This window comes from Rhinopithecus roxellana, chromosome 15 (genome assembly GCF_007565055.1).
Source record: "Rhinopithecus roxellana isolate Shanxi Qingling chromosome 15, ASM756505v1, whole genome shotgun sequence".
NCBI lineage: Eukaryota > Metazoa > Chordata > Mammalia > Primates > Cercopithecidae > Rhinopithecus > Rhinopithecus roxellana.
The window spans coordinates 115,912,759-115,939,807 of record NC_044563.1 but is presented as its reverse complement, the minus strand read 5'-3'; the positions used below and the strand labels follow the sequence as shown (position 1 = coordinate 115,939,807).

At 45.0% G+C, this 27,049-nt stretch overlaps 1 protein-coding gene across 2 annotated transcripts in view; it reads left to right on the top strand.

The window, feature by feature from the left end:
• Positions 1 to 7,362, top strand: part of NAV2 (neuron navigator 2) — a 411,604-nt gene extending 404,242 nt beyond the window's left edge. Inside the window, exons 37-38 of one of the 2 annotated variants that reach the window (XM_030918125.1) lie at positions 334 to 537; positions 3,907 to 7,362. In XM_030918125.1, the coding sequence (XP_030773985.1) occupies positions 334 to 537; positions 3,907 to 4,032 (330 nt within the window). In that variant the 3' untranslated portion in view covers positions 4,033 to 7,362. The remainder of the gene's footprint in view (positions 1 to 333; positions 538 to 3,906) is intronic. The other variant, XM_010388179.2, reaches the window with a different exon arrangement.
• The last annotated feature ends 19,687 nt before the right edge of the window (positions 7,363 to 27,049 follow it).

The following is a 27,049-nucleotide window of genomic DNA, read 5'->3' as shown; positions in this document are numbered from 1 at the left end:
CAAATCAGGTCATTGTTTTTCCCCCAGAGCCAGTTTTCCAAATTGGATTACCAAGGCTCAGAGTTTAGGGTCACACGGTGAGTCAGTGGCAGAGCTAAAACATGAACCCAGATCGCTCTGACTCAAAGCCTGTGCTCTAGACCACTGGGTCATGCTGCCTTCAGCCTTAGCACCTCGAGCCATCTGCGTCTTGGATGACTTTCTGAGGATGGAATTCTAGAAGTGGAATTACTCCATCAGGGAAGGCATGATGCTGGGTTTGGGGAGTTTTTCAGAAGACTCCAAGAGAGATCTCGGCCACTTCCAGATTGTTCCTTCTTTGCCTGTTTTCAGCTCTATGGAAGGCGTGCCCCCTGGGAGGATCCTGCCAAGTGGGTGATGGACACATATCCATGGGCAGCAAGCCCACAACAACATGAGTGGCCTCCCCTGCTGCAGTTACGGCCTGAGGATGTCGGCTTCGACGGCTACTCCATGCCTCGGGAGGGATCGACAAGCAAGCAGGTGCCCTCCAGTGATGCTGAAGGTGATCCGCTGGTGAGTTCTCAGCTACCAGAACAGTTCAGCATTCATTGAGCACTTAATGTGTGTTGGGTATGATGCAAGGCCTCTGGAAATACAAAGGTGACTAAACCCAGCCTTGCTTTGGAAGGCTGGGCTCAAATGACTGGGCCATTTGGAAAATGACCCCAAGACTAGGGCCATTTTTGCCAATATTTTCTTCCATGGTTTTTGTTTTTCCCTAAAGACTTTTCCTCTAAAATTGTTTTCTGGTTCTAGATAAAAGGTTAAGAATTGATTTTTCCCCTTAAATGTTCTCATACCTACTGTCTCTATACAACTCTTTGCCCTCTGATTTGGGATGCCACCTCTATTACCTACTATCCTATTACTTTGATCTCTCCTACCAATAACAGAGCAGAGGAAGAGATTGCTAAGGACCAGAAGCCCAAGGCAAATGATCAGGAGAGTAGACAGGGAGAGGTTTGAGGCAGAAGGGACTTACAGAGGGGCGGGGGCCTGACTATGAGTCCCATGGTCATTGAGATGACCTCAGTCTTTAACACTGTTTAAGCTTCTTGTTTATTTGGCTGTTGCTAAAACAATATAAAGGCCCTTTAGGAAGCACCCGGGCTGGGGTGGCTCACGCCTGTAGTCCGAGCACTTTGGGAGGCCGAGGCAGGCAGATCACGAGGTCGGGAGATCAAGACCATCCTGGCTAACACAGTGAAACCCTGTCTCTGCTAAAAATTAAAAAAAATTAGCCAGGCATGGTGGCGTGAACCTGTAGTCCCAGCTACTTGGGAGGCTGAGGCAGGAGAATGGCGTGAATCTGGGAGGTGAGCTTGCAGTGAGCCGAGATTGTGCCACTGTACTCCAGCCTGGGCGACAGAGCGAGACACTGTCTCAACAACAGCAACAACAACAACAACAAAGCACCGGGCTGGGTGCAGTGGCTCATGCCTGTAGTCCCAGTGCTTTTGGTGGCTGAGTTGGGTGGATTGCTTGAGCTCATGAGCTCGAAAACAGCACACGCCTATAGTCCCAGCTACTCAGGAGACTGAGGTGGGAGGAGGGCTTGAGACCAGGAGGCAGGGTTTGCAGTGAGCCAAGATTGTGCCACTGCACTCCAACCTGGTTGATAGAACCAGACCTTGTCTCAGACAAACAAACAAAAGAAACACCTGGACCAATCACAGTAGCATTTCTAATTCATTGTAGTACTCTACCAATATAAGACCCATGCAAAGTCATACTGCTAAATTTGACCTAACAAGTCAAAAGCCCAATAAAATACAGAGGAAGCAAATATACCAAAACCTCCTATGGTTAAAGGACTATTATCATGCCTTAAATTTAGGCCCAAGCTTTCTTGGCAGGCATAGCTAAAAGAAAACATAATAGAGAATATTATTTGTGTTACCTAAAAGAAAATATAAGAGATATAGCAGGATTAAAAGACAACTGATTTACTATTCTATTCCTAGCAGCTAATTAAGTCCCTAGATGATGATGATGATGATGATGATGATGATAATAATAATAATAATAATAATAATAGGCAATTCAGATTGTCTGCCATCCTGCTGTTTGGTGGGATGTAGCTGTGGTTCTGTTGAAGATTTTAGTGGGAACTGTATTTTTTAAGGATTTATTATTTGTATTGCCATGTACAACCTAGATTGCAATATTTATAACAGTAGTCTTACGAAGGAAAGAGGCATACTTTAAACAGCCATTTGCAATGTTAACCATTGCCGAAAGCCAAGGGCACGGAGGTATTTTTGCGGAAGCAAACTCATGAGGTCTTAACTTACATAGAAAATAGAATTTAGTGTATCTAGAGGAAAGAATGGCCAGCCCATCCCTAAACAATCTTTTCTGAGCCAGTAACATTTGTATCACTGGTTGGACACAGAAGGTGTGTAGGAAAGACTCAGGATTCTTGGAAATCGAGAAACAGAATTCTCCTTCCAACCCCAGGCCCCCAGAAGTGAGCTGTACCAGTCCAGTCACTTCTATTATCAAGTTAGATGTTTGATATTTCTCCCAGTTCTGCTCTTTCTGCCCAGGGCCATGTGTCTCTATTATCATAGCTCTCTTATATGTTAATCCTTCTCACTCACGAGACTGAGACCTTCATGAGAACAGGACTTATTTGTTTTTGTTCCAGAACATATACTGTGGACATATTGGGAGTGTTTAATGAGTGAATAAGTAATCCCAGTTGCCAAGGATTGTCCATTATACTTCAGCTCTGCCTCTTCCCTGGTTATGGCTGTGCAGATGGACACCAGATGGTGGTGCTTCTGCAGCCTGGCACATCTGGGTAGACTCTGCAAAGCATCCTGAGGGGCAGCTGGATTGTACGCCCAGCTGCACCACATCTTGGCGTTAGCTCAGGCCCCATATTCCTGACTTACTTGCTATATAAAATATACAATACATACACACAATTTACAGTTATAAATAAAAGTAGCTTTTATTCCCTCTCCCCACTCCCAAACAAGTGACCCGTAGAATGTAAACAAGGGCAGATTCAAGAACACTGTCGCTCAACTCTTTTCTTTAAGTTACATGGTGATGACAACAGATGACATTTATTAAGCACTTACTATATGCCAGGCCATCCCCTCTTCTAAGGGTTTAATACACATTATATCATTTTGTTGCCTACTTCAACCCTATGAGAAGTGTTGCCATTCTCCCCATTCCATAGATGACAAACTGGTGGCTCAGATACCTTAGGTAACTTGCCCAGAGATTCCTGAACCACAGGCGAAGGCTCTTTGCACTCGGACGCTTTGCTTGTAACTGGCCTTTCCCCTCACCTCCCTGCCAAGGCTTCCACAGGAGCTGGAGCACAGTTGGCTCCAGTCTGACCTGGCCAGAGCAAGGAAAAGAGACGGGTTTGATGCCTGTCGAAGTGGGAGGGGGTCCGTGTGCTTCAGATGTTGGTGACACTGATGCCAAGTTCCAGGAGCTGGAACACTCAGCCACACCTTCTTCCAGGCCGAGGGCTATGCCTGAAAGGTGTGCTCCTCCTAAATAAAAAATAAATATAATATGTACAGAGAGCATCATTTTGTTTTCAGTGCTCTACATATATTAACTCAATCCACTCCATAACATTATAGGGCAGGTACTATTATTATTCACATTTGACCAGTAAAGAAACAAGTATGAAGAGGTTAAGTAACGTGTTCAAAGTCATGCAGCTAGTAATTGGTGAAGTTGGGATTTGAACCCTGGAAGCCTGGCCCAAAGTCCATGTTCTTGTCCACCGCCTCCACTGTGGGCTGTTATCCCAGGTGAGTCTGGAGGAGGTGGCATGACCTTCTAGGAGTCCAGGGTGGGCAGCCAACTAGACAGAAAGCAGCTCATGCTTCCCCACTCTTCCCCTAGATGAACATGCTGATGAGGCTGCAGGAGGCAGCCAACTACTCCAGCCCCCAGAGCTATGACAGCGACTCCAACAGTAACAGCCATCACGATGACATCTTGGACTCCTCTTTGGAGTCCACTCTGTGACAGGGGCCCGGAGCCCAGCGCCCTCCTCTTCTCCTCGCCCCGTTCCACCTGCATCCCCAACATCATCCTGAAGTTGACTTCCTGAGCCAGCCCCCAGCCGCAGCCCTAAAGCTGCGGGAGCACCGAGACCCCTCATCCTTCAGCCTCGACCTGGGTGCAGGCATCCTGGGCCAGCTGCCTGCGGACCGCTTCCTTCCACAGCGAGAACTGCACTACCTTCGGTTGTACTTTAATTATTGTTTTGCCTTGTTGCTGTGACCTCCCTAAGACACTGAAGATACTTCTCGGGAAAGGATCATCGCCGTTGAAATGAAAAGAGAGACAAAAAAAAAAAAAAAAATAGAACCCACATGAAGCTCTGAAACCAAACAGCATCCTGACATGAGCTTCCCAGAGACAGAAGAGACTGGAGCAAAGTTGGAAACATAGAGAAGCACGGCTTCCCCTCAGCACAGACCCTCCAGACTGGGTTTCAGAGCCACACCACCCACCCTCCCGCACAGCCGGCCACAGGGAGAACTGGTGCTAACCAGGGTGCTTGCTTTGGTCACGTTCAACGCACTACAGAGCTACGACACAGGGAAACCTTAGGAGAAAATAAACCATGCTTTCATGTTTTTTAAATGGTGCTTTCCTTACTCGAGAGGTATTTTGCCTGTTCCAATCCAACCACGCCATTCAGGTCCATCATTCTCCGATTAATCCGTGAGAGAGTGAAGGAGTGAGTGTGAGCGAGTGGATGTGGCTGTCAGGGCAGAACGGCATGCGTCTGTTTCCTTCTGATATATGAATGAATCAGGTGGTGTTTTTTTTTGTTTTTTTGTTTTTTCCTGCAAACACTGTGTATAGTGAGACTTGTTCTACTTTGGAGAACAGATTACCTTTTGAAAATGAGGTTGAGTTTCTTCCTTTCTGATGCATTGATTTTTGAAGATTTTTTTCCCCCTTCCCCTCTTGGTCAGAATCAATCCTTTGGTGAAAGTAAGAACCGCAGGAGTTGAGTTTCGGTTTGGTCCTGCTCAGTTTTGGTTTTTAGTTGTCCATCCTCACAGTCCTACACACTTGCCGCCTCCTGCTAGGGCTGGGGGTATCTGTGTCCTTTAAAATGGATGAGGACCCAGTCCTCGACATGTGGGTGAGCCATGGACCTTGCCTTCCCTTCTCATCCTTGAGGGTTTAGAACACACACCAACACCTCCAGCGCCCCCCGCCCCAGCTTCCAGTGGAGTGATGAGGTCACCCCGCAAAAGACTTGCACTTTCCTCAGAACCAACATGACGCAGCTCAACAAGGGTGAGGGTCACCCCCTCCCAGAAGCCCCGTCTGGACGAGCCTTGCCTGACCTCTTCGGTGCTGACCTTCCCAAAGTGATGCCTTACTGGTTTTGTACTAACTGTGTTCATTTTACATAAGTGTTGTGCCTGCCTGGGGTTTGCTTTTTTGTCATTGTTTTCCCCATTGAAACAAACAGGGCTAAAAAGTCATCTGTTCATTAGGAGAACTCAAGTTGCTGTGACTTTTCTCATCCAAAAGACTCATTCATGTGGATGCGTGACCATGGGAAAAAGAAAAAAAAAAGATCCATTTTTTAGGTTCTTATCAGTCTCCAGCTGACAACCCAACTGGACAGGGATCTGTCTGGTACAGGAGAAGGCAAAAGTTTCTAGTCTACATGACCTTGCTGATACTTGCTCTAATAGAAACCCAGTCTGCTGTGTCTTCAACATACTGGTATTTTCGTTACAAAGTATGATAAATTTTTGAGTTGTTTGTTTCTGTTTTATAAAGAGAATCTTTATTGGACACCAGTGAAGATGTCTCTGTTTTAATGATCAGGGTTTTTATTCCATCTTTTGCATTTCTAGTTCTGAAGATTTGTCTCTTAGCATCTTTTTTTAGTTTCTTACCGTAGGAGTTTGACCCGAAACTGCTCACTTCGTATTGGATGACACCATGTTCTTCCTCTTTGAAAAGAAAAGGGGAATGTGTCCCACTAGTGAAAGGAAAACTTTTCAACACTGTCCCTGCTTTAATCTCAGCAAACTCAGACTATTCTGCTTAGCCTTCATTAGTCATCTGGGAGTGAGTGTGTCTTGTTCTGTTTTTGTTTTTAATAAAACTTTCAAACCATATATTTAGCCTGTGACCAGGGGGGCCAAACCTTAAGATTTCTGGTAAACCTGAAGGGTGGCCCTCCTTAGACAATTTATCTCCCAGCAATGACCCTACACTCGCGTACTGTGAATTTGGGAGGAGGTAAAGTTGACTTCTCCTCGTGGGCAGTTTTCCAATCACCTTGTGAGTAGACATCTGCCAATATTGTTTGAAACCTTTTTTTAATATGACATCCTCTCTTGTCATTCTCTTCTCCCCTCTCCCACAGACTTCCCTCCCACTGGGTCCAGGTTCAGAACCAAGACTTCTGTACCTGGTGCTGCCTGATTGGTGAACATTGACTTCAAGTAACGTAGCCCTTGTGTGACTCACAACTCAGTGTCCTTCCTAAAGTTTCGGGAAGCAGGGTTGTCTAGTATGCACATTGCTTACTTTGGTCATATTTTTACTTTAGTGCCACTCACCTTTGACAAAGTGACTTTGTACTCATTTAGGGCTCTATTGGAAATGCTTCCATTTTGCCTTGTCTACAGTTAGGGCAATTTTGAAATGTATAAATTCTATGCAACATTTATGTTGAGTTACCAATGGAAGCCAAAAGTTCTCTTCCCAAACTGCCAAGAATGATACAGGCCATAAGTGAAATGGGAATACCTTTTAAGTTTCATTAGGGGTGGGGTGGGAGTGGGACAGGAACAAGACTTGCCTAGATCTTTGTTGTATCTTGGGGACTTTTACTTTGTTGTTTGATGCTTAAACTTCAAAATTCTCTGTATTCAAATTTGATTGTGGCGAATCTACTTCAAAAAGGAAAAATAATCCAACTTTGTGGATATTAAATGGAAGGTTTGCTGTCTTGAGCTAGTTGTTCCCCGTGGAGCAGTTTATGAAATATGTTCTATAAGATGTACATTTTTTCATTGTAACATAGAAATTGTAAATAATTGATTAAAGTGCTGCATTTTGATGAATTTTTTCTAGCCATTTTTAAAGAGAAAACTAGGAATTGAGTATTTTGTGTACGGTATGTCTCCATCCTCCCTCCCCTTCCTCTCCTCTCTCTCTCCTTACCTATTTAATTTTCATTTGTCATGAGGTTTTTGGATTTGCCAATGATCTGCTGGACATCATGCCCCATGTCATAGAGAAGAAAGCTGATGATTGTACCAGTCTTAAATTATTCATGATTCAATAAAATTGATGCTTATTTATTCAGATTAGTGGTTTGGCTTGTCTGTGCTAGAGCACGTCCTCATAAGAGTTTAATTTTATGCTAAGAGCAAGTCAGTCTTATCTGGATGCAGCAAATGCAGGGAAAACCCCAAACCTTTGCAAACCCATCTTGGCTAACATGCCATCCATATCCCGACTCTTCTCAGTTTCTCAGGTCTTTTTGCCACTCCTGTGGAACTTGTTAGAACTATAGAATTTCAGATCCTCACAGACTTTATGAATCACCAGGGATCTGGTGGATCCTCAATTTCTAACAAACTCCTAGACAATACCAGTGCTCTAGTGCCTGGACCACACATTGAGTGGCAAGCAACATCAGTGTCCAGCCAGCCCCCTAAGTCGACCCCTTGGCATGAAAAGGATTTCTGTTAATGTATTGAGTGCCTACTAATTTCCAAACGCTTTCCCAAATACTCACTATAATGCAAAATGATGCCAGAGAGGTATTCTTACTCCCATTTTACAAGTGAAAAAAACAGAAAATGATGTGCCAAGGAACCTATAGCCAGGAAGTGAGTTGGAGTTTCAGCCCCATCTTCTGGCAGTCCTGCCTTGCCAGGCTGCCTTCTAATCTTGGGGGCCTCCTGCCACATCGCAGTTCACATCTATGACAGACATAGGCAGTGGGAGATGACCTTACATCTCAGCATTCACTTTAAATAGCAACAACAAAAAAGGCGCGGTTTGGAGTCCTGTGGGTTCACAGTGAAATTGATCCCACATGGTTGGCTCAACTGCTCACGACATAAAGTGTCTAACTCTTAACATACAACAGTGGCCCAACCAGGGAGGAGGTAAAGAATCCAGATATTTAGCATAGGCAGTTTTAATCCCTGTCAAAAAAAAAAAAAATACAGGAGGGGTAGTACAATGGTTTGACAACTAGATGTCCTGAATTCCAAAATTCCACGTCAAACATTCTATCCCATTGCTCCCTGATATATTCTGAGGTTACCTAGGAAGTATGACCAGCATACATAAAAGGCATGGTGGACAGATGGCTTTTTAAAGAGAAGGGAAGGGCCAGGTGTGGTGGCGCACACCTGTATTCCCAACACTTTGGGAGGCCAAGGCAGGTGGATTACCTGAGCCCAGGAGTTTGAGACCAGCCTGGGCAACATGGCGAAACCCCGTCTCTACAAAAGATACCAAAAATTAGCCAGGCATGGTGGCACGTACCTGTAGTCCCAGCTACTCAGGAGGCCGAGGCACGAGAATTGCTTGAACCAAGGAGGCGGAGGTTGCAGTGAGCCAAGAATCGTGTCACTGTACTCCAGCCTGGGCAACAGAGCGAGACTCTGTCAATAAAAAGGTGGGGGAGGGGAGGACAGGAACTGCATTCACGTACTCACTGGGTACCAGATATACAGAAAATTTCACTCTATCACATATAATTACAGCACCTCTAAGAGGTAGGTGTAATTATCTCTATTTTACAGGTAAGAAAACTGAGGCTGAGTAATGTTAAATTAATACATAGTAGAAATGGAATTCTTGGTATATCTGATTCAAAACCCATGCCTTTTCTGCTACGCTAAGCTACACTCAGCTTAGGTTGGGCTTTGATGGAGGATTACACATCCCTTCTGCATTAGCTCTTTATTGCTTGTGTAACAAATTAACCCCAAATTTGGCAGCTTACAGCAGAACATTTTCTAACAGTTTCTGTGGATCAGGGGTTCAGGTATGTCTTGTTGAGTACTGTGCTTCAGGGTTTCCCACAGAGCTGTAGTCAACGTGTCTGAAATAAAATTTGCAAGGAAAAAAAAATATTTAAAAGCAAGAACTACATAAAACATCATATTTAATGGTAAGATGTTAAATGTTTTTCCTTGCAGATTAAGAAACAGATAAAGATGTCTCTTACCACCACTGAATATTGTGGTAGAGATCCTAGTCAATACAGAGAAACAAGAAAAATAAGTTATGAGGATTGGAAAAGGAAGAAATTCAACAGTCTTTATTCACAGGTAACACTTTGTACTTAGATTATGCAACAGAATTCACTGGTAAGTTATTAGAAATAATAAGGTAACTACGTTTTCAAAGTCAGTACACAAAAATCAGTTGAACATCTATATGCAGCCAGAAGTTTTAAATTTTTAAGAATGCCAATTTAGGCTGGGCGCGGTGGCTCAGGCCTGTAATCCCAGCACTTTGGGAGGCCAAGGTGGGTGGATCACGAGGTCAGGAGATCGAGACCATCCTGGCTAACACGGTGAAACCCCGTCTCTACTAAAAAATAGAAAAAAATATCCAGGTGTGGTGGTGGCCACCTGTAGTCCCAGCTACTTGGGAGGCTGAGGCCGGAGAATGGCATGAACCTGGGAAGCAGAGCTTGCAGTGAGCTGAGATCTCACCACTGCACTCCAGCCTGGGCGACAGAGCGAGACTCCGTCTCAAAAAAAAAAAAAAAAAAAAAAAAAAAAAAAAAAAAAAACACCAATTTAAGAGTGAAAATATCAAATACCTCAGAATAAATGCAATATAAAGTGTGCAAGACTTCTATAAAGAAATCCATTAACCATTGTTGAGAGAAATTAAACCCCAAATAAAAGTAGGAAAATATTATGCTTATGCGTTAGAATACATGTTGTGAACACATCAATCCCTGCAAGATGGACTATAGATTTGGTGCAATCTCATTTAAAAGCTCAACAGGGTTTTTATGGAATTGACAAAATGATTCTAAAACTTACATGGAAATGCAACAGGTGAAGCACAGCCAATGAAGAAGAACAAGAAGAGAGAAATTTTTCTACCAAAAGTCAAGACTTATTATAAAGGTCATTAAGACCTTATGGTATTGGTATAAGAATTGACAAATAGTTAAAAAGAACAGGATAGACATCCCTGAAGTAAACCCAACACACACTTGCTTTGCTATATGGAATCATGAATAATGTCTCAGAAGCAAAGAAAATGTGACAAAGAACACATGACAATGGGATCCACCAGTTTTTACTCCAAAGCTGAAAGTTGGACTGACCTCTTAAAGGTTAGTGTAACTAAGGCACCAGCTCAGGAAAGACATTTTGTGTTAGAGCACTGTCATCTAGGAAACAGTATAAATTTTCAACTGTCAGCCATTATTTGTTGTTTGTTGGTTTTTGTTTTTGAGACTGGGTCTTACTCTGTCACCCGGGCTTGAGTGCAGCAGCGTGATTATAGCTCACTGCAGCCTCCACCTCCTGGGCTCAATCAATCCTCCTGCCCCAGCCTCCTGAGTAGCTGGGACCACAGACAGACACCACTAAACCCAGCTTTTTTTTTTTTTTTTTTTGGAGATGGAGTCTCACTCTGTCACCCAGGCTGGAGTGCAGTGATGCAGTCTTGGCTCACTGCAACCTCTACCTCCCAGGTTCAAGTGATTCTTTTGGCTCAACCTCCCAAGTAACTGGGATTACAGGTGCATGCCACCACACCCAGCTAATTTTTTGCATTTTTAGTAGAGATGGGGTTTTGCTATGTTGGCCAGGTTGGTCTGGAACTACTGTCCTCAAGTGATCCACCCGCCTCGGCCTCCCAAATTGCTGGGATGACAGGTGTGAGCCACCATGACTGGCCCCAGCTAATTTTTTAAAAATATTTGTGTAGAGATGGGGTCTCACTATGTTGCCCTGGCTGGTGTCAAACTCCTGGCCTCAAGTGATCCTCCAGCCTCAGCCTCCCAAAGTGCTGAGGTTACAGGTGTGAGCCACTGTGCCTGTCGTAATTTATTGTTGAATGCCCAATAGCTGGAAGACATGTGTTTGGCGTATAACAGATGGGTTGTAGCAGACATCAATAACTCCTTAATTTGGGCTGGACCCAGTGGCTTACGCCTATAATCCCAGCACTTTGGGAGGCCGAGGTGGGCAGATCACGAGGTCAGCAGTTCAAGACGAGCCTGGCCAACATGATGAAACCCTGTCTCTACTAAAAATACAAAAATTAGCCAGGCATGGTGGCAGTCTTCTGTAATCCCAGCTACTCAGGAGGCTGAGGCAGGAGAATCGCTTGAACCCGGGAGGTGGAGGTTGCAGTGAGCCGAGACCGCACCATTGTACTCCAGCCTGGGTGACAGAGTGAGACTCTATCTCCAAAAAAAAAAAAAAAACTCTTAATTTGTACCCCTTCAGCCTGACTTCACCTGAATTTCCAGTGGACAACTCCTGACACGCTCACAGTGGCCTATCTCAAGCACCTGTGTCTCAGCTTCTCTACCTGGGACCTTTCTCCAGTGCCACAGAATCTTGTCCAGCCCCGGGCCAGAGCAGCCCACAAGAACTAGGGACTTAGTGGCCCAGGGGCAGCCTATGCCCAGCTTTCTCACCCTTCTATGGGACAAGTGGGAGGCATGGGAGGCACCTTCCACCAGGTGCATTAGAGGATCTCCAGTGGGACTGAACCCCACATTGCCCACAGTCGTAATGAAGGAAACTCAATGGGAATTTCTCCCTTCCTTCTCACATTTTGCCTACTCCCTCCCTCAGAGCTGGAATGATGATGAGTTGAGTCAGGCACCAAGGACACAGCCCTGGGAGTCCTCTTTAAATTTTGCACCCACTGGCCTCACTTGCCTCAGGAGAGCCTAGTCCTGGGTCCTACCCTCAGCCATGCTTCCTGGCACCACAGCACAAATGATCTGCACTCAACTCCTTTCTCAGGATCTGCTAAGACAACTTGGCAATTCCTCTTAGTTATTGTTATGGGTTAAGCTGTGTCCCCCAAAAAGACAGGTTGAAGTCCTAAACCCCAGCACAGAATGTGGCCTTATTTAGGGCCAGAGTGGTTGCAGGTGTAATTAATTAAGATGGGGTCTCACTAGAGTAGGGTAGGCCTTTCATCTAATCTGACTAGTTTCCTCATAAGAAGACAATGTGAAGATCCAAGAGACAAATGCCATGGGAAAATGGAGGCACAGAAAGGAGTCAGGTAGAAGCAAGGATTCTACCCGAGTCTCAGAGGGAACCTATCCCTGCTGACACCCTGACTTCAGACCTCCGTCATCCAAAACCTCGAGAGAACAAGCTTCCATTGTTTGAAGTCACCTTGGGGGTGGTACTTAGTTATGGTAGCCCTAGGAAACTAGCACAATCATTTATCCAACAGAAAAGCAGACATATATGGGCCAAGAAACATAGACACAAATGTTCATAGCAGCACTATTCATAATTACAAAAACTGGAAAGAACCCACATGTCCGCTGACCGTAGACGGACAAATGAAATTATGATCCGTCACTATCACCCCACAGTGAAAATGTGTGTGGATGAATGTTCAGTAAATGTTGAGTGAAAACCGCCGGACACAAACTGATGCCAAATGTATGATTCCACGCCTATGAAGTTCACAATAGCCTTCAGGAGTGAGTGCAGGCTTAGGTCATAGAAATACAAAGGAAAGCCAGAAGGGAGGGGCAGCAGTTGGGAGGGGTGGAAAGGTGCTTTGGGGTGCTGGCACGTGTCCTCCTTCTTGACTTGGGTGGTGCTATGGTATGAGTGTTTGTATCCCTCCAAAATTCATACAGTGAACCCTAAATCCCAATGTGTTAATATAAGGAAATGGGCCCTAACGGGGTGATGGGGTCATGAGGAATCCGCTGTCATGAATGAGATTAGTGCCCTTAAAAAAGAAGCCACAGAGCTAGCTAGTCCCTTCCACCGTGTGAGGACACAGAGCACAGAAGCCATCTATGAACCAGACAGCAATCCCTCACCAGACACCAGGTCTGCTGGTGCCTTGATTATGGGCTTCCCGGCCTCCCGATCTGGAAGAAAAAATTTTCTGTTGTTTAAAAACCACCCAGTTTATGGTAGTTCTGTTATGGCATCCTTAACAGACCAAGACAGGCGGTGGTGATGCAAGTGGTTGCTTTGTTGTAGACCTTTGAGCTATATGTGTTTTGTGCACCAGAAGGTTTTTAGAAAGTAAACACGACCCCAGGCTGCCCACCTGGCCACCGAACCCAGTGAAAGCTGCAGTGCAGCTGAGAAAGCTGCCCCTGAGCCCTGGCTGTGGCCTCCGCCCCATCACTAACTCACTGCTTGAATTCTCAGCAGTAGGTCCGTTTCTGAATCCATAAATCGAGGACGCTGTCTGTGTCCACCTTGACACTAACCGATGTGTGAGCTTGGACAAGTTAATGCCACCCCCATGCCTGAGTTTCCTCTTAAGTACCCACTCTGTCATGCAGGATTGAGGAAGGTGATGCATCACGTGTGCCAGACTCCATGAAACACTGACTCCATCTTCTTCATCCTCCCAGCTCTGACTGCTTGCCGGCGCAGTCTCTGCAGGAGTCAGAGGATGGAGCTGCAGAGCCTCTGAGGGCAGAATTAGGCCCAATAGGGGAGGATGCAGAGAGGCACATCAGGACCCCATACAAAGGAAAACGTCCTAAGGGCCACAGGAATAGGCTGCTTTAATGGGTTACTGAGCGCCCCGTCACCACTGGAGTACACACAAAGGCTGGAGAACGACCTGACCGAAGCAGCGGACGAATCCTCGCCCTGGGTGACAGGTGAGTCCAGGTGTCTTGGGAGCTTTGTTCACCTGGAAGGATTGCCTTGGGCAGGGGAGATCGTGGAAAGGGTGTTGAGGTATGGAGACCTGAGTTACTTAGCCTACCCTAGCTGCTACTCTCAGAGAAGTCCTATCCACTCTCAGGGACATAGTCTTCCTCTCTAATGAGGGCTTGGACTAGTTCAATGGTTCCTTAATGTGGCTCATCACCAGTGACACAGAACCTCCCCTATTGCTGCTGGATCAGAATGTCCTGGGGTGGGGAATCAGGAATACGGTCCTCCGCCAACTTATATTCCAGGGCCGCAATTAGGGGCAGCGCTTTCCACCTCACAGTGGCCACAAGAGGGCAGCAAAGCCCAAGCAATGCCATCCTCAGGCAGGCTCTGCCTTTCTTGGTGGACCTGCAAAGCAGTAAATTCATCTCTCTCTCAGTTAGGTAGAGTGTTTTTAAAAGGATTGGACCCCGGTGTGGTTGGTAGCTCACACCTATAATCCCAGCACTTTAGGAGGCCGAGGCCAGTGGATCACCTGAGGTCAGGAGTTTGAGACTGGCCTGGCCATCACGGCAAAACCCCATCTCTACTAAAAATACAAAAATTAGCCAGGTATGGTGGTGTGTGCCTATAATCCCAGCTACTGGGGAGGCTGAGGCAGGAGAATCGCTTGAACCCAGGAGGCAGAAGTTGCAGTGAGCCAAGATTGAGCCACTCCACTCCAGCCTAGGCGACAGAGCGAGACTCTATCTCAAAATGAAATCAAAAGGACCCTCAGAAGGTTGAGCGTACTGTTTTTCCCTCTACCTCGTGCTTGGAGAATGAAGCTACATTCTCTATAAAGGGGATAGGAAAAGGAATTGATGTGTGTCAGGCATCTTCTTAAGCCAAGCAGCCTGCCTTCATGGACCATGTGATCTGCATAACTATCGCGTGAGGTTGGTATCAATATCCTTTCTCTCCTGATTGGTCAAGGGACTTCGGCAAGGTCTTGCTAATCAGAGACAGAGTAAGGACTTGAACCTAGGCCCTGCTAGAAAGCATGGAGTCTTGCTCCTACACCAGCCTGCACCCCTACCAGCCACTGCTGACTATGCATTCACATCCATGACCTCACTGGCATTCCGCCTTGGCCCTGCAGGTGAGGCCCGGAAGGTATTATGACACTTAGGAAGGGAAACTGTCTCAGAATGAACCTTAAGCTAATGATGCTGCCAGAATAAGAATCCAGCTCTAACTTCCCTTCCCAGGCAACTAGGGGAGCAGTTAGGCCCACAGGCTCTGGAGTCAAATCAAGGCTCCACTGTTTGCAAGCTGTGACCCTTGGCAAATCGTGCAGCTCTCTCTGAGCTCAGCTTGCTCATCTGTAAAAGAGAAATGACAATACTGACCTGCAGTTGACGCTATAAGTGTTCTTCTCAGCGTAGGGGTGGAATGGTATGATACCTTTCTTCACCCACCATAAGACTGATGAATGACACTCGTACAACAAAAGACAAATTAACAAGATAAAAGCATAACAAATTTACTTAAAGTGTTATGTGACACAGGAGCTTTCAGAATAAAGACCTAAAAACTCAAGAGAAAACTGTCTATTTTTAGCCTTAGATCCCATGAAGAATGCACAGCCATGTAGAAATGTGATTGGACGATTGGACAGAGAGGGTATGATCTAATGCTAATAGGCTGAGTGGGGAAACCCAGCAAGGCCTGGCTGTTCAGATTCTTCTTGGCCTCTCTGTGTGGCGTTCCTTCCTCCCTGGTTTGGGGCAAGGTCCCTTGTGGAATAAGAGTCTTATTATCTGCTATCAGACAAGGTAGGTCAGAGAATTTCTTTATGGCCAGCTCTTACACAGAAAGGCAGGGGAAAGTTAAAGTCATACTTCTAGGTTTTACGGCTGGCTTTGGGGAAAAGGAATTCTAGTTTTTATGGCCTGAGGAGAGGTTTTTTTCTCCTGGAGGAGAAAGGTTAGCAGAAGAAAAAGGAAAAAGGAAAAAGGACAGAGAGAGACTTTGTTTATGAAACCCTTTGAGTGTCATTCAGTTCAAAGCACTCAGTATGTCAAGACACCATACTTCGGGATATCGTTTTCTGAACCCTGACATTAGCCGTCCACTCTTCCTAAGTGAACTGCAATAGTTTTCACAGCTGTTTTTAAAAGGTCACTGTCTTTGTTTTATGCTGCAATAACAGAATACCTGACACTGGGTAATTTATAATAAACAGATATTTATTTCTTGTGGAGGATGAGGAGTCTATGGTCAAGGCGCCTGAATTCTGGGCAAGGACCTTCTTCCCATGGCAGAAGGCAGAAAGGTAAGAAAGAGAGAAAGGGGGTGAGGCGACTCAACTCATCCTTTTACAAGGGACCCACTTTTGCAAAAACTAACCCACAACCCACCCCTTCAATAACAGCATTAAGCCACCTGTGAGGGCAGAGCCACCATGACCTAATCACCTCTCCAAGGTCCCACCTCCCAACGCTGTTGCCTTGGGGATTCCATTTCCAACACACAGACTTTGAGGGACATAGTCAAGCCACAGCTGTTGTCCAGATCTTGCCGGGCTGGAATTTATTTCTGGTCTCCTGTCTAGTAAGGACCAAGGTAGTTACCTGTGATGGGATTGCTGCTAGGGGACCTGGGTTTCCGTTTAGACATTTCCATGAACTTGCTGCATTAGCTGTGGGGACTCACTCCCCATCTGTGGGCTCAGGACAGTCAGGTGTGAAGCAAAGGCAACGTGTCAGTGAGCCCTCCCTCATTGCTGACCCGTCCCCTCGCTTCCTTGGCTTTTCTTTGCTCTGTTTCCCAAGTGAGCACTGGACCTGCCTCAGGCACCACTGCGATGGAGCAACTTTGGGTTCAGTTACAACTTCTGAGCCTCTTGGCTCTGGTCACTTTTTCAGTGGAACACTTCTTCTTCCTTTTATTTTTTTAAGAGAAAGGGGCTAGGCATGGTGGCTGACACCTGTAATCCCAGCACTTGGGGAGGCCAAAGCGGGTGGATCACCTGAGGTCAGGAGTTCCAGACCAGCCTGGCCAACACAATGAAACCCTGTCTCTACTAAAAATACAAAACAAAAATTAGCCAGACATATTGGCAGCTACCTGTAATCCCAGCTACTTGGGAGGCTGAGGCAGGAGAATCATTTGAACCTGGGAGGTGGAGGGTGCAGTGAGCTGAGATCGTGCCACTGCACTCCAGCCTGGGTGACAAAGTGAGACTCCTCCAGCCTGGGTGACAAAGTGAGACTCCGTCTCAGAAAGAAAATAAAAAGGGAAAGGGTCTCACTCTCTGTCACCCAGGCTTCAGTGCAATGGCCCAATCTTGGCTCACTGCAGCCTCAAAATCCTAGGCTCAAGCCATCCTCCCACCTCAGCCTCCCAAGGTGCTGGGATTACAGGCATGAACCTCTGGGCAAAGCTTTGTGATTCTTAATACTTTTGGAACAAGGAGACCTGCATTTTCATCTGCACCGGGCCCTGCAGATTATTACACAGTGGGTCCTGGTGTGGATTCGTGTGCCTGGGTTGTGTGCCCATTCGTTGAGCTAGGGTACGGGGATCATCAGCTACACCCAGACCACACAGACCCAGAAGCGGGGAACAGGGATGCTAGAGAAAAACTGAAGCGCGTTACCAGAAGCAGGAATGGTTGTGGCGTCGGCAAAATTGAACACATGTGCGTACCGACACCGATGTGGGAAAGTTCTGAGTATTTGAGGGAAAACCCAAAATCATGCCGTCGGAGCTCTTCCTGGCCTGGAACAGCACCGCGGCATGAGTGGCTCCGTGGAGGGCGTGGCGCACCGTGCAGCATTACTCGCAGCGTGGAGAGTTCCAGTTCCCAAATGGCAGCGTCAGGCAAGCTGCCTCCAATCCCCCTCCCTGGGACAACCAGAAAGAAACATCCAGCGCCCAGATCCACACCAGCAGCAACCCAGAGCTCGAGTCTGAGGATGAGACGGTTCCAGGGCCACAGAAAAGAGGAAAACCTCCGGGCAGATGAGGGGGAAGGAGACCTCCAGGTCAGGACACCTCCGCCCACCCACATTCGGCCTGGCACCAATCCTGCGGAATCTCTCCCCAGCGCACGGTTTCTACACTGGAACGACTGAAGCTGAGGGGGTGCGCCAACTCCCCCACCTTCGCGGGTCCCCTGGCAGGAGACCTGTCCTTGCCTCTCCGCCGGTGTGTGGCTGTGACTGAAGGAAGCGGCATCCCTGAGCAGACTCGGAGACGGAGAGAGGCGAGGGCACTCCCATCCCGGAAACTCTGCCCTGTAACTGGGCCAAAGGAGACGCCGCATAGGAGCGACTGTTACGCAGCACCATGCTGTAGGAGGTACATTCCTCTGATGCCCTGGGCGCAAACCCCTAGCCAGCCTCCCACACTGCCAGGATAACCCTTTTGAGACTTCCCCTCTTTGGGACAGGCCGCACTCCCACCTTTTTCTGGAGACGAAGCGAACCTGGGTTTAGGGCGCCACCTAGAGCCGAAAAAAGGAAGCGACCTGGCCGCGAAGCTTCTCTAGGCAAGGATGTCCGGTAGAAACCCGAACAAGCCAGACCGAGAAAACTGGAGTAAATAACTAATCCTTCATTGTAAAAACACAGACGTACACCCACAGAAAACACCAGCAAGCAGGAGACTATGACCTACGCAAAAGGAGAAAGCAAAAATCCAGTGACTGGCCCTAACGACATGGCGATTGGTGAACTCCCTGACCAAGAATTCAAAATAGCGGTTTTAAGGAAACTCATTGATCTCCGAGATAGCACACAAAAGCAATTCAGAAACTTATCAAAGTTAACAAAATATTCACGTAATTTAAAAAACCAAACACATCTTGAAACTGAGACGTTCATTTACTGAATCGCTGAAATTCATTTGCTGAAGAACTCTACAGACGCTTAACAGCAGAGGCAACCAAACAGAGGAAAGAATCAGTGAGCTTGAAGACTGGCTATTAGAAAATACAGCCAGAGGGGAAAAAGGAAGAAAATAACTAAAAGGAATAAAGACCACCAACAAGATCTACAAAAGTAACTCAAAAGACCAAATCTAAGATCTACAAAAGTAACTCAAAAGACCAAATCTAAGATCTACAAAAGTAACTCAAAAGACCAAATCTAAGAATTGTTGGTGTTCAAAAGGGAGCTGAGGCCGAGCTTTTGGTTCATTCCTGTAATCCCAGCACTTTGGGAGGCATAGATGGGAGGATTGCTTGTGGCCAGGAGTTCAAGACCAGCCTGGACAACAGAGCGAGACCTCATCTCTACTAAAAATTAAAAAAATATTAGCTGGGCACGCTGATGTGCACCTGTAGTCCCAGCTACTCGGGAGGCTGAGACTGGAAGACCGCTTGAGCCTGAGAGATGAAGACTGCAGTGAGCCGTGATTGTGCCACTGTATTCCAGCATGCATGACAGAGTGAGACCCTGTCTCAAAAAAACAAAACCAAAACAGTGGGAACTGAGCAAGAGCAAGGGGCAGAAAGCTTATTCAAAGAACTAATAATATAGTAATACCCAACCTGTCGTGGCACTCCTTTCTGTGCGAGGCACTGTGCTAAGCAATTAATATGTACTATCTCATTTAATTCTCTCAGCGACTCTATGGCAGAGTATTATTAATGGTGCTTCATGAAAGGAAAAACTCAAGGAAATATCTCTTCTTCCTATAGCGTGAGAGCCAGCTAAGGAGTGCAAGCCACCCCACAACCATGGGGTGAGAAGTGTCCTCTCTGTTCTCCCAGCAGTCCTGTGCTTCCCTGTTACAGAGTACCCACCACTCTGCTGTGATGGCCGTGACCCTGCGTCTCTTCTATGTGAAATGAGAGCTGGAGGCATGGCTCACTCCATGATACAGTTCTAGTCCCTAGAACAGAACTAGGCTCCTATGAGGAAATGCAATAAGGACAGCAAACAAAGAAAGAGAGAGGTAGAAGGAAGCTCAGAAGTTTAAAGGACTCAGTTTGGCAGAAAAAGAAAGAGGAGATGAGGAGGGCGTGAAATAAAGGGAAGCTGAATGCAACAAGTTCAGAGGGGAAACTCTACAGAATGTAAATGGAAAATAAAGTTATTCAGCAGGGATGAAAAGATATCTTAAACGTCAACACCAACAGGAAAAAGACCTAACTGTATATCATATTGAACTTTAAATAATTTAGTGGAATATAATTTTAATGGAATACAATCTTGTTCTTTGCTTTGTAAATGTGTCGATGGTCGTCGTATTGATGTAGTAATTCCAGCACTATTTTGTGACTAAGGAAGGTTACAGCAAATGTATTGTTTGGGGGAATAATAATTATCATTCACTAAGAGAGAAGGGAGGAAATATATGGAATGGGAACAAACGAAGAACACCACACTGCTATATTCAATTAAAGATTACCAGTAAGGCCTTCCCTCTTGCTCCACATAGATAGGTAGAGAGATGATAGCTATAAATCTGTTCCCTAAAAGAGCATAGAAGCAACGATATTATAGTACAAATGATCGCAGCCACCACACCATGATTTCTAAATGTCATTCTCTAATTTTAAAAACCTGAACTTCTTGGAGAAGTGACTGATTCCAGGTATTTGACAGAAAAATTACAAGGCAAGCCTGAACATCTTGTATCACAAAACATGGAGGTGCTGAAAACAGACAAACAAACAAAAACAGTGGAGAACACGGGATCCAGCTTAAAGGGGCTTCCCTGGCCAGATCCGAGAGACCTGAGCACCAAGGAGAACAATGGTGGCTATGTATCATAAGGTAATTGAATAAAACAAAAACCCATGAGTCATTGTGACAAGTAAAGGCTAAAGGTGCTTCCTTGCCAAACCATACTGCTTAGCTATAGGCCACTTTCTTTTGCCAGGCAGGCATACAGAGGACCATTTGAAAAGAGTTGGCGAGATGAAGGAAAGGCAAGGTACAGGCCTGCATAATATTACAGAGATTTCATTATGAGAGAGGAGGTGTTGCCAAATGAGATCATATTTATCTTCCTTATTATGGGTTAGACAAGGGCTTAAAAACTGGTGGCTTAATGTCCTGCTATGACTCAGATACTTTTACTCACAAATTTAATTGGGAAATTACACTTAAATTCCAGATTTCTGGATTCTCTTAAAAACCAGGCAATCTGGTCTTCATTCCAACCTGAAAACAATCAGCTAACATGAGCAGAAATTGTCCTGTTCACTGGGGCCTGCATCCTTGGGCTCACCAGAGCTCCCAGTAGTCCAGGCTCCCTTCACTAATTGTTGTCACCTGCCAGGCCCCTGGAGACATTATCCTTTATGACCACTAGTTTGTTTATGTTTCTGACTTACGAGCTATAAAACTGAAATGACCACTAGTTTAAACTTCACTGCTTCTGAGAATTAGTGTCTGTCATTAGGATAGAGGGGTGTGTGTGTGTGTGTGTGAGCTTGATGAAATTTGATTCAACATCTACTAACAAGACAGTTGGGAGAATGACGAGATGAACTCCCACTTGTGAAAACTAGATTTGGAAGCACTGTTCCTGGACTTCACTAAAGAATTTAGGACATGAGGCCAGGTGCGGTGGCTCGCGCCTATAATCCCAGCACTTTGAGAGGCCAAGGCAGGTGGAACACTTGAAATCAGGAGTTTAAGACCAGCCTGGCCAACATGGTGAAAACCCATCTCTACTAAAAATACAAAAATTAGCCAAGTGTGGTGGCACATGCCTGTAATCCCAGCTACACAGGAGGCTGAGGCAGGAGAATAGCTTGAACCCAGGAGGCAGAAGTTGCAGTGAGCCAAGATTGCGCCACTGGACTCCAGCCTGGGTGACAGAACGAGACTATCTCAAAAAAAAAAAAAAAAAAAAAAAACCAAAGAATTTGGGACATCAAAAGTCTCCCTGGACTTGGAGCACCCAACCACCCCTCTTGTCATGTGGACACCTCTTCTTTACCTTCCATTCCATGTGAACTTGGGCGGGGCAGTAATAATTGAAACAGGAGGGGAAGGAGATACAACTGGAATTAGAATGTTCCCTATGGGAAAGGAGTCAAGTTTTCCAAAAAGTTGATGGAAGGCTTCAAGCTGGTTAATGCCTTAAGAAGGCTCTTTTGAAAGGGGGCCAAATATAATGATGGGATGGGTTTGAGGAGCAAAATTGGCTAATTGTGTGAAGAATTTGTCTTAGATGTCTCAGAAGAGGCATCTGGTGGTTGTTTATGCAACAGCCACCCTACCCTTTTGACTAATAGTACCCCAGGTTTGTTCAAACATCAGTGTGCCCAGCGACAAAGAATCCGTGATTGGTCTGATTATGGTAGCTCTATAGTTTGTGATTAGTCTATACATGGCAAGAATCCAGTTGCGTCCAATGAGAGACATAAGGAGGATTCTGGGAAGGACTTTCCTCCAAAATAAAAGAGATTCATGCAAGAAGTTCCCTTTGTCATTGTCCCCTTTGCTTCCCATTTTGGATGCTGTCATATGAAGAAGTGATGGTTGGAGCTGCAGCAGCCACCTTGCCACCACAAAGCAACCAGCTCCAAAGCCAAAATGCTGAGGAAGGTTGAGTAGGAGAATATAGGAACAAGGCAGTGTGGGAAACATGACCTGGTCCATTTTCACTCCTCCATTGATGCCTATAGAGAGGTCGCAGTATCCTATTAAGAAATGGGGTCCTAGATTCCAGAGTGGTCATGAGTGAAGAAGTTAGTGGTGGCTCTCAGGGCGGCTGGTAGTGGTAGGAGAACTATTATGGCTCCAAGGAATATTGGCAAGCAGAAAACTTGGAAAGAATGTAAAAAGAAAACCTTTCTTTTCCCAGTGTGAACTGACCTTGAAAGGTGGTAGGGGCTGATTATGAGAGGTTGTAAGAAAGCACAAAATAAATCTCTACAGTAATGAGCATGGAATGGTCTACCTGCAGAATATGATAAGCTATGTCACAGAACCTGAGTTGCAGTCATGATCCCCTGATGAAGACACAATGCCACCAACTATAGGCCTTCGCATCCTATGTGAGCTACTTGGTGACAGGTGGGTCTATGTTCGTTTCTCCTCCTATTTCAAGATAAGGTTGGGTGCGGTGGCTCGTGCCTGTAATCCCAGCACTTTGGGAGGCCGAGGCAGATAGATCACCTGAGGTCAGGTGTTCAAGACCAGTCTGGCCAACATGGTAAAACCCTGTCTTTACCAGAAATACAAAAATTAGCTGGGCATGGTGGCAGACGCCTGTAATTCTAGCTACTCAGGAGGCTGAGGCAGGAGAATCACTTGAACCAGGGAGGCAGAGGTGGCAGTGAGCTGAGATTGCGCCACTGCCCTCCAGCCTGGGTGACAGAGCAAGACTCCATCTCAAAAATAAATAAATAAATAAATAAATAAATAAATAAATAAATGTGGGCGCTTCTTCAATGCTAATTGATGGATCAAAATATGCTCATGGAGTGCCAATTAAACAGTCTGATCTATTTTTCTCCCTGTCTTGGACCACTACCAATATGCTGCTATTTTATTTATGGAGACACTGAGGTCTAAAAAGTTACGTAACTCAGACAAGGCATACACAGCAGTGAATGACAGACCTAAGATATGAACTAAGACATTTCTGTCTTCTTTTCTCATATAACAACTGCCTCTTTGACAATACCTTTCAACTTACAAGTTAGTCCAAAATCAAAGAAGTTTGGATCCAACTGCCTCCTGCTGCTCTTCTCAGTCAGGTCACATGAATCTTTGTCATGGAAGTATTAATAGGCAGTGCTTTAACTGACTTCAGTAACATGACTTGAACATAGTGGATTCTTAATGAATGACTTATGGGTGTAACTCAGACTAAATTGCCAAAAATTGAGGCACAATAGAAGGACAGAATAGGGATGGTTTTTTTTTTTTTTTCCAAATCATGCCCTTCCTTTTGTACTTCAATCATTTCCTGAATACCTACTAAGTGCCATCTACCATAAAGCAGCTCACTGTTAGAGGTGGCACAGACTAGAAAGTGCAGAGCCTCTGGAGCAAGACTGCTTAGGTCTGAAGCTCTCCTTGCCAGTTGCCAGTTGTGTGACCTCCTGCAAGCAAACGCCTCAACACTTTGTGCCTCTGTTTTACAGTCAGTATAAATAAATATATTAAATAGAACCTACCCTGTAGGATTGTTATGAGGAATAACGTGGAAAGTAAATACATGTAGTTTGTGTAGACTAGTACATAGTATGCAGTAAATATTATGTAAATGTTATTATTCTGTCTACTTGTGACTTGGCCTTGAGTAAGAGAGTCCCATCTTCGCATCCTAGTCCCCTTCTCCAAACTGGAATCCAAAGCCCAGGGTCTATCTCCCCTCTGCTCTCCTTTACCAAAACCCACTTCTTCTTCCTCCCACATCCCCTCTGCAAGGAAATATCATTTTTCCCAAATGCCCTCTTGCTTTTTGCCCCCATTCAGTGCCTATCCCCAAGTCCACCCCAAGGTTCATGTCCCCTGAGAAGGCTTCTCCCCCTAGGTCACTTCTACCCCTTGTCTTTTGCCTAAGCTCCAAATTGCACACTGTTACTGCCCGGTCCTGCTTGCCTGTTGGCTGTCCTGTTCTGTGTGGCTGCCATCACACAGACTTTGTGTCAAAGACCGTGCATCACATCACACAGACTTTCAGCCATGGCATGGAGCGCAAGGGATAGGAGTATATCTGATGCATTTTCCTGCACCCCCTCCTATATGCATGCACACACACACTATCATTCCTGTGTATGTAATCAGTGCTCCGCAGAGCCTACTGGATGTCTGACTACACCATTCACTCACTCACTTCTCTTCTCATTTTCATGCCCCCACCCAGTCTGAATCACCAAACTCTGCTTCCCTACTGATTTATCTTGCATCAGCCCAGTATCTGTAGACTTAAAATAAGACAAAGGCAAAAACAAATCAAGAACTTCCCTTAACAACACGTACCTTCTCAGCTACTGTTTCATTGCTCTACTTCCTTTTATAGCTAACCTGCTTGAAAAACTTGTCTATATTTGGCTTTCAGATTTTTTTGACTATAACCCACAGTAGGAAATACATTTTTATAAAGCAACCCAACGCACACATATGCTATCATACAAGCACACACCCCCCAACACATGCACCTGCACACACATAGTCACACAAACATATATATAAAATGGAAACAAATATTTTATAAAACATTACTCATGGAAAGCATGCTAAGACTTTTCTATTCAATTCTATACCATGTTATACTATTTAATTTTTTTTAAAAAACTAACCTACATTTTGTCCACCTCTTTTTCTCCTATTAAATTTTTTGGCATTAAGAAATGTTTAAATATGTTAAAGGTCAAAGGGTAGTATAATCAACTTTGTTCTTACTACTTACAATTTACAAATGTTAACTGCCATATTTCCTTCAGGTGAAAACCTGGCAAAATTCAAGTCCCCTGTATGACCTCCACCTCACTCTATTTCCCTTTCTCCCTCTTTCCAGGCAAGAATTGGATGTGTATCCTGTGTGCATTCTTCACTTTTACTAAATCTTTGTATATCTACTAGATATATTTTTCCAATTTGAAAATTTTATATTTTACATTTTGGTTTTTAGTTTATTTCGAGTAAATGTTTGCATATGATATGATCTCAGGATCAGAAGTACACATGATTTTGAAGAGCCAATTGTCTCAGCATCCTTGACTGAAGTGTGTGTTTTCTCTCCATTGATCAGAAATGGCTTCTCTATCAACAGCAAGCTTTCATATATATTTAGTTCTGTTTCTGGTGTATTTTATTGCTCAATTCACTTCCATTTGGCTTATACCTCCATCTCACAAGGAAAACTTGTCTTGTCAGGGTCTCTAGTGACTTCTACCTAGTTAAGTAGTTTCTATTCATCTTCATTGCCATTTTAGAAATTTCAGGGGAGTTGGCATCCTGCTTTTTGAAATGTTCTCTCCTCTTTGCTTCTATGAGGACTTACTCTCCTGTTCTTCTGCCCACCTTTAGGGCAGCATCCTTTCCATCACCTTCACTAGTGCCTTCTACTGTATCCAGTCCTGGCACCAGTTCCCCGTCCGCCTCCTCCCGCTTCTTCCACCCTTCTTTATCTTCAAAAAAGTAAGTAAATAATGCATGAACACATTCCTAAAGTGGATAAATGAAGGAGGGCACAGCTATAAGAGGAAACCTGAAGCATCTTTTCATCTCTGCCTCCCCCATTTCCCCACAGAGGTACTGTAGACAGCTGGAGACATGGGGCACAGAATGGGAGCTTCCCCCAGTATCCATTCTCCCCTTCATCTTCTGTAATCAAACTGCCCAAAAGGGAGCTGACATTTCCCTCCCTTGCAGCTCTGTGTAGTCCTGTGACTGAGTTCTGGCTCAGGGTTGAGAAGGGAAATTGGTATGTGTAACTTCAAGGACATTCCCTCAAAGGAAAGGACATGCTCTTCTCCCTCTTGTTTCTCCTTTCTATTGTTGGATTCCCAGAGCCAGAGCAACCACCTGGAACCATAAAGTAGGAGCTGTGTGTTGAGGGAGAGAGGGGAAGATTGAGAAAGGCATAGACACTGATGATCTTGGAGCCACCATTCCAGTCCATACTTGTACACAGGTGATAAATGTGCAGCTTTTGCAAACTATTATCATTTGAGATTTTCTCTCACACCCAAAATGTATCTAACTAAATGCTAATATATATTTTATTTTTCATAAAAAGTCCATATGTGATTTCATGGCTGACTTTTTATTTTTTATTTTATTACCAACAGCATATTCCTCCATTTCCCTCACTTCTCATTCCTACAATCTGTTGATTTTACCTTTAACTTCTCAGCCTCTCTGCACCCTCATTGCCACTCCCCCCATCCAAGCTACCATAATTTATAACTGATGCCAACTGGTCATTCCACTTCAACTTTTGCCCATAGATAGAACTAGCTTATTCTTCAATTCATTCTCTACATAGTGTTCAGGATGATTTTTTAAAAACACAAATCAATTTATATCAATCCATGCTTAAAACCCTTCTGTACTTTCCCGTCCCATATAGAATGAAATGTAAGTCTTTTATGGGCCCACAAAGGTCCACAGGATTTACTCTGTGTTCATCTCGTTGGATCCATTTTGGTCCAGGCTATCTCTCTCTTTCACCACATTACATCTATTTCCTTTCAAGCC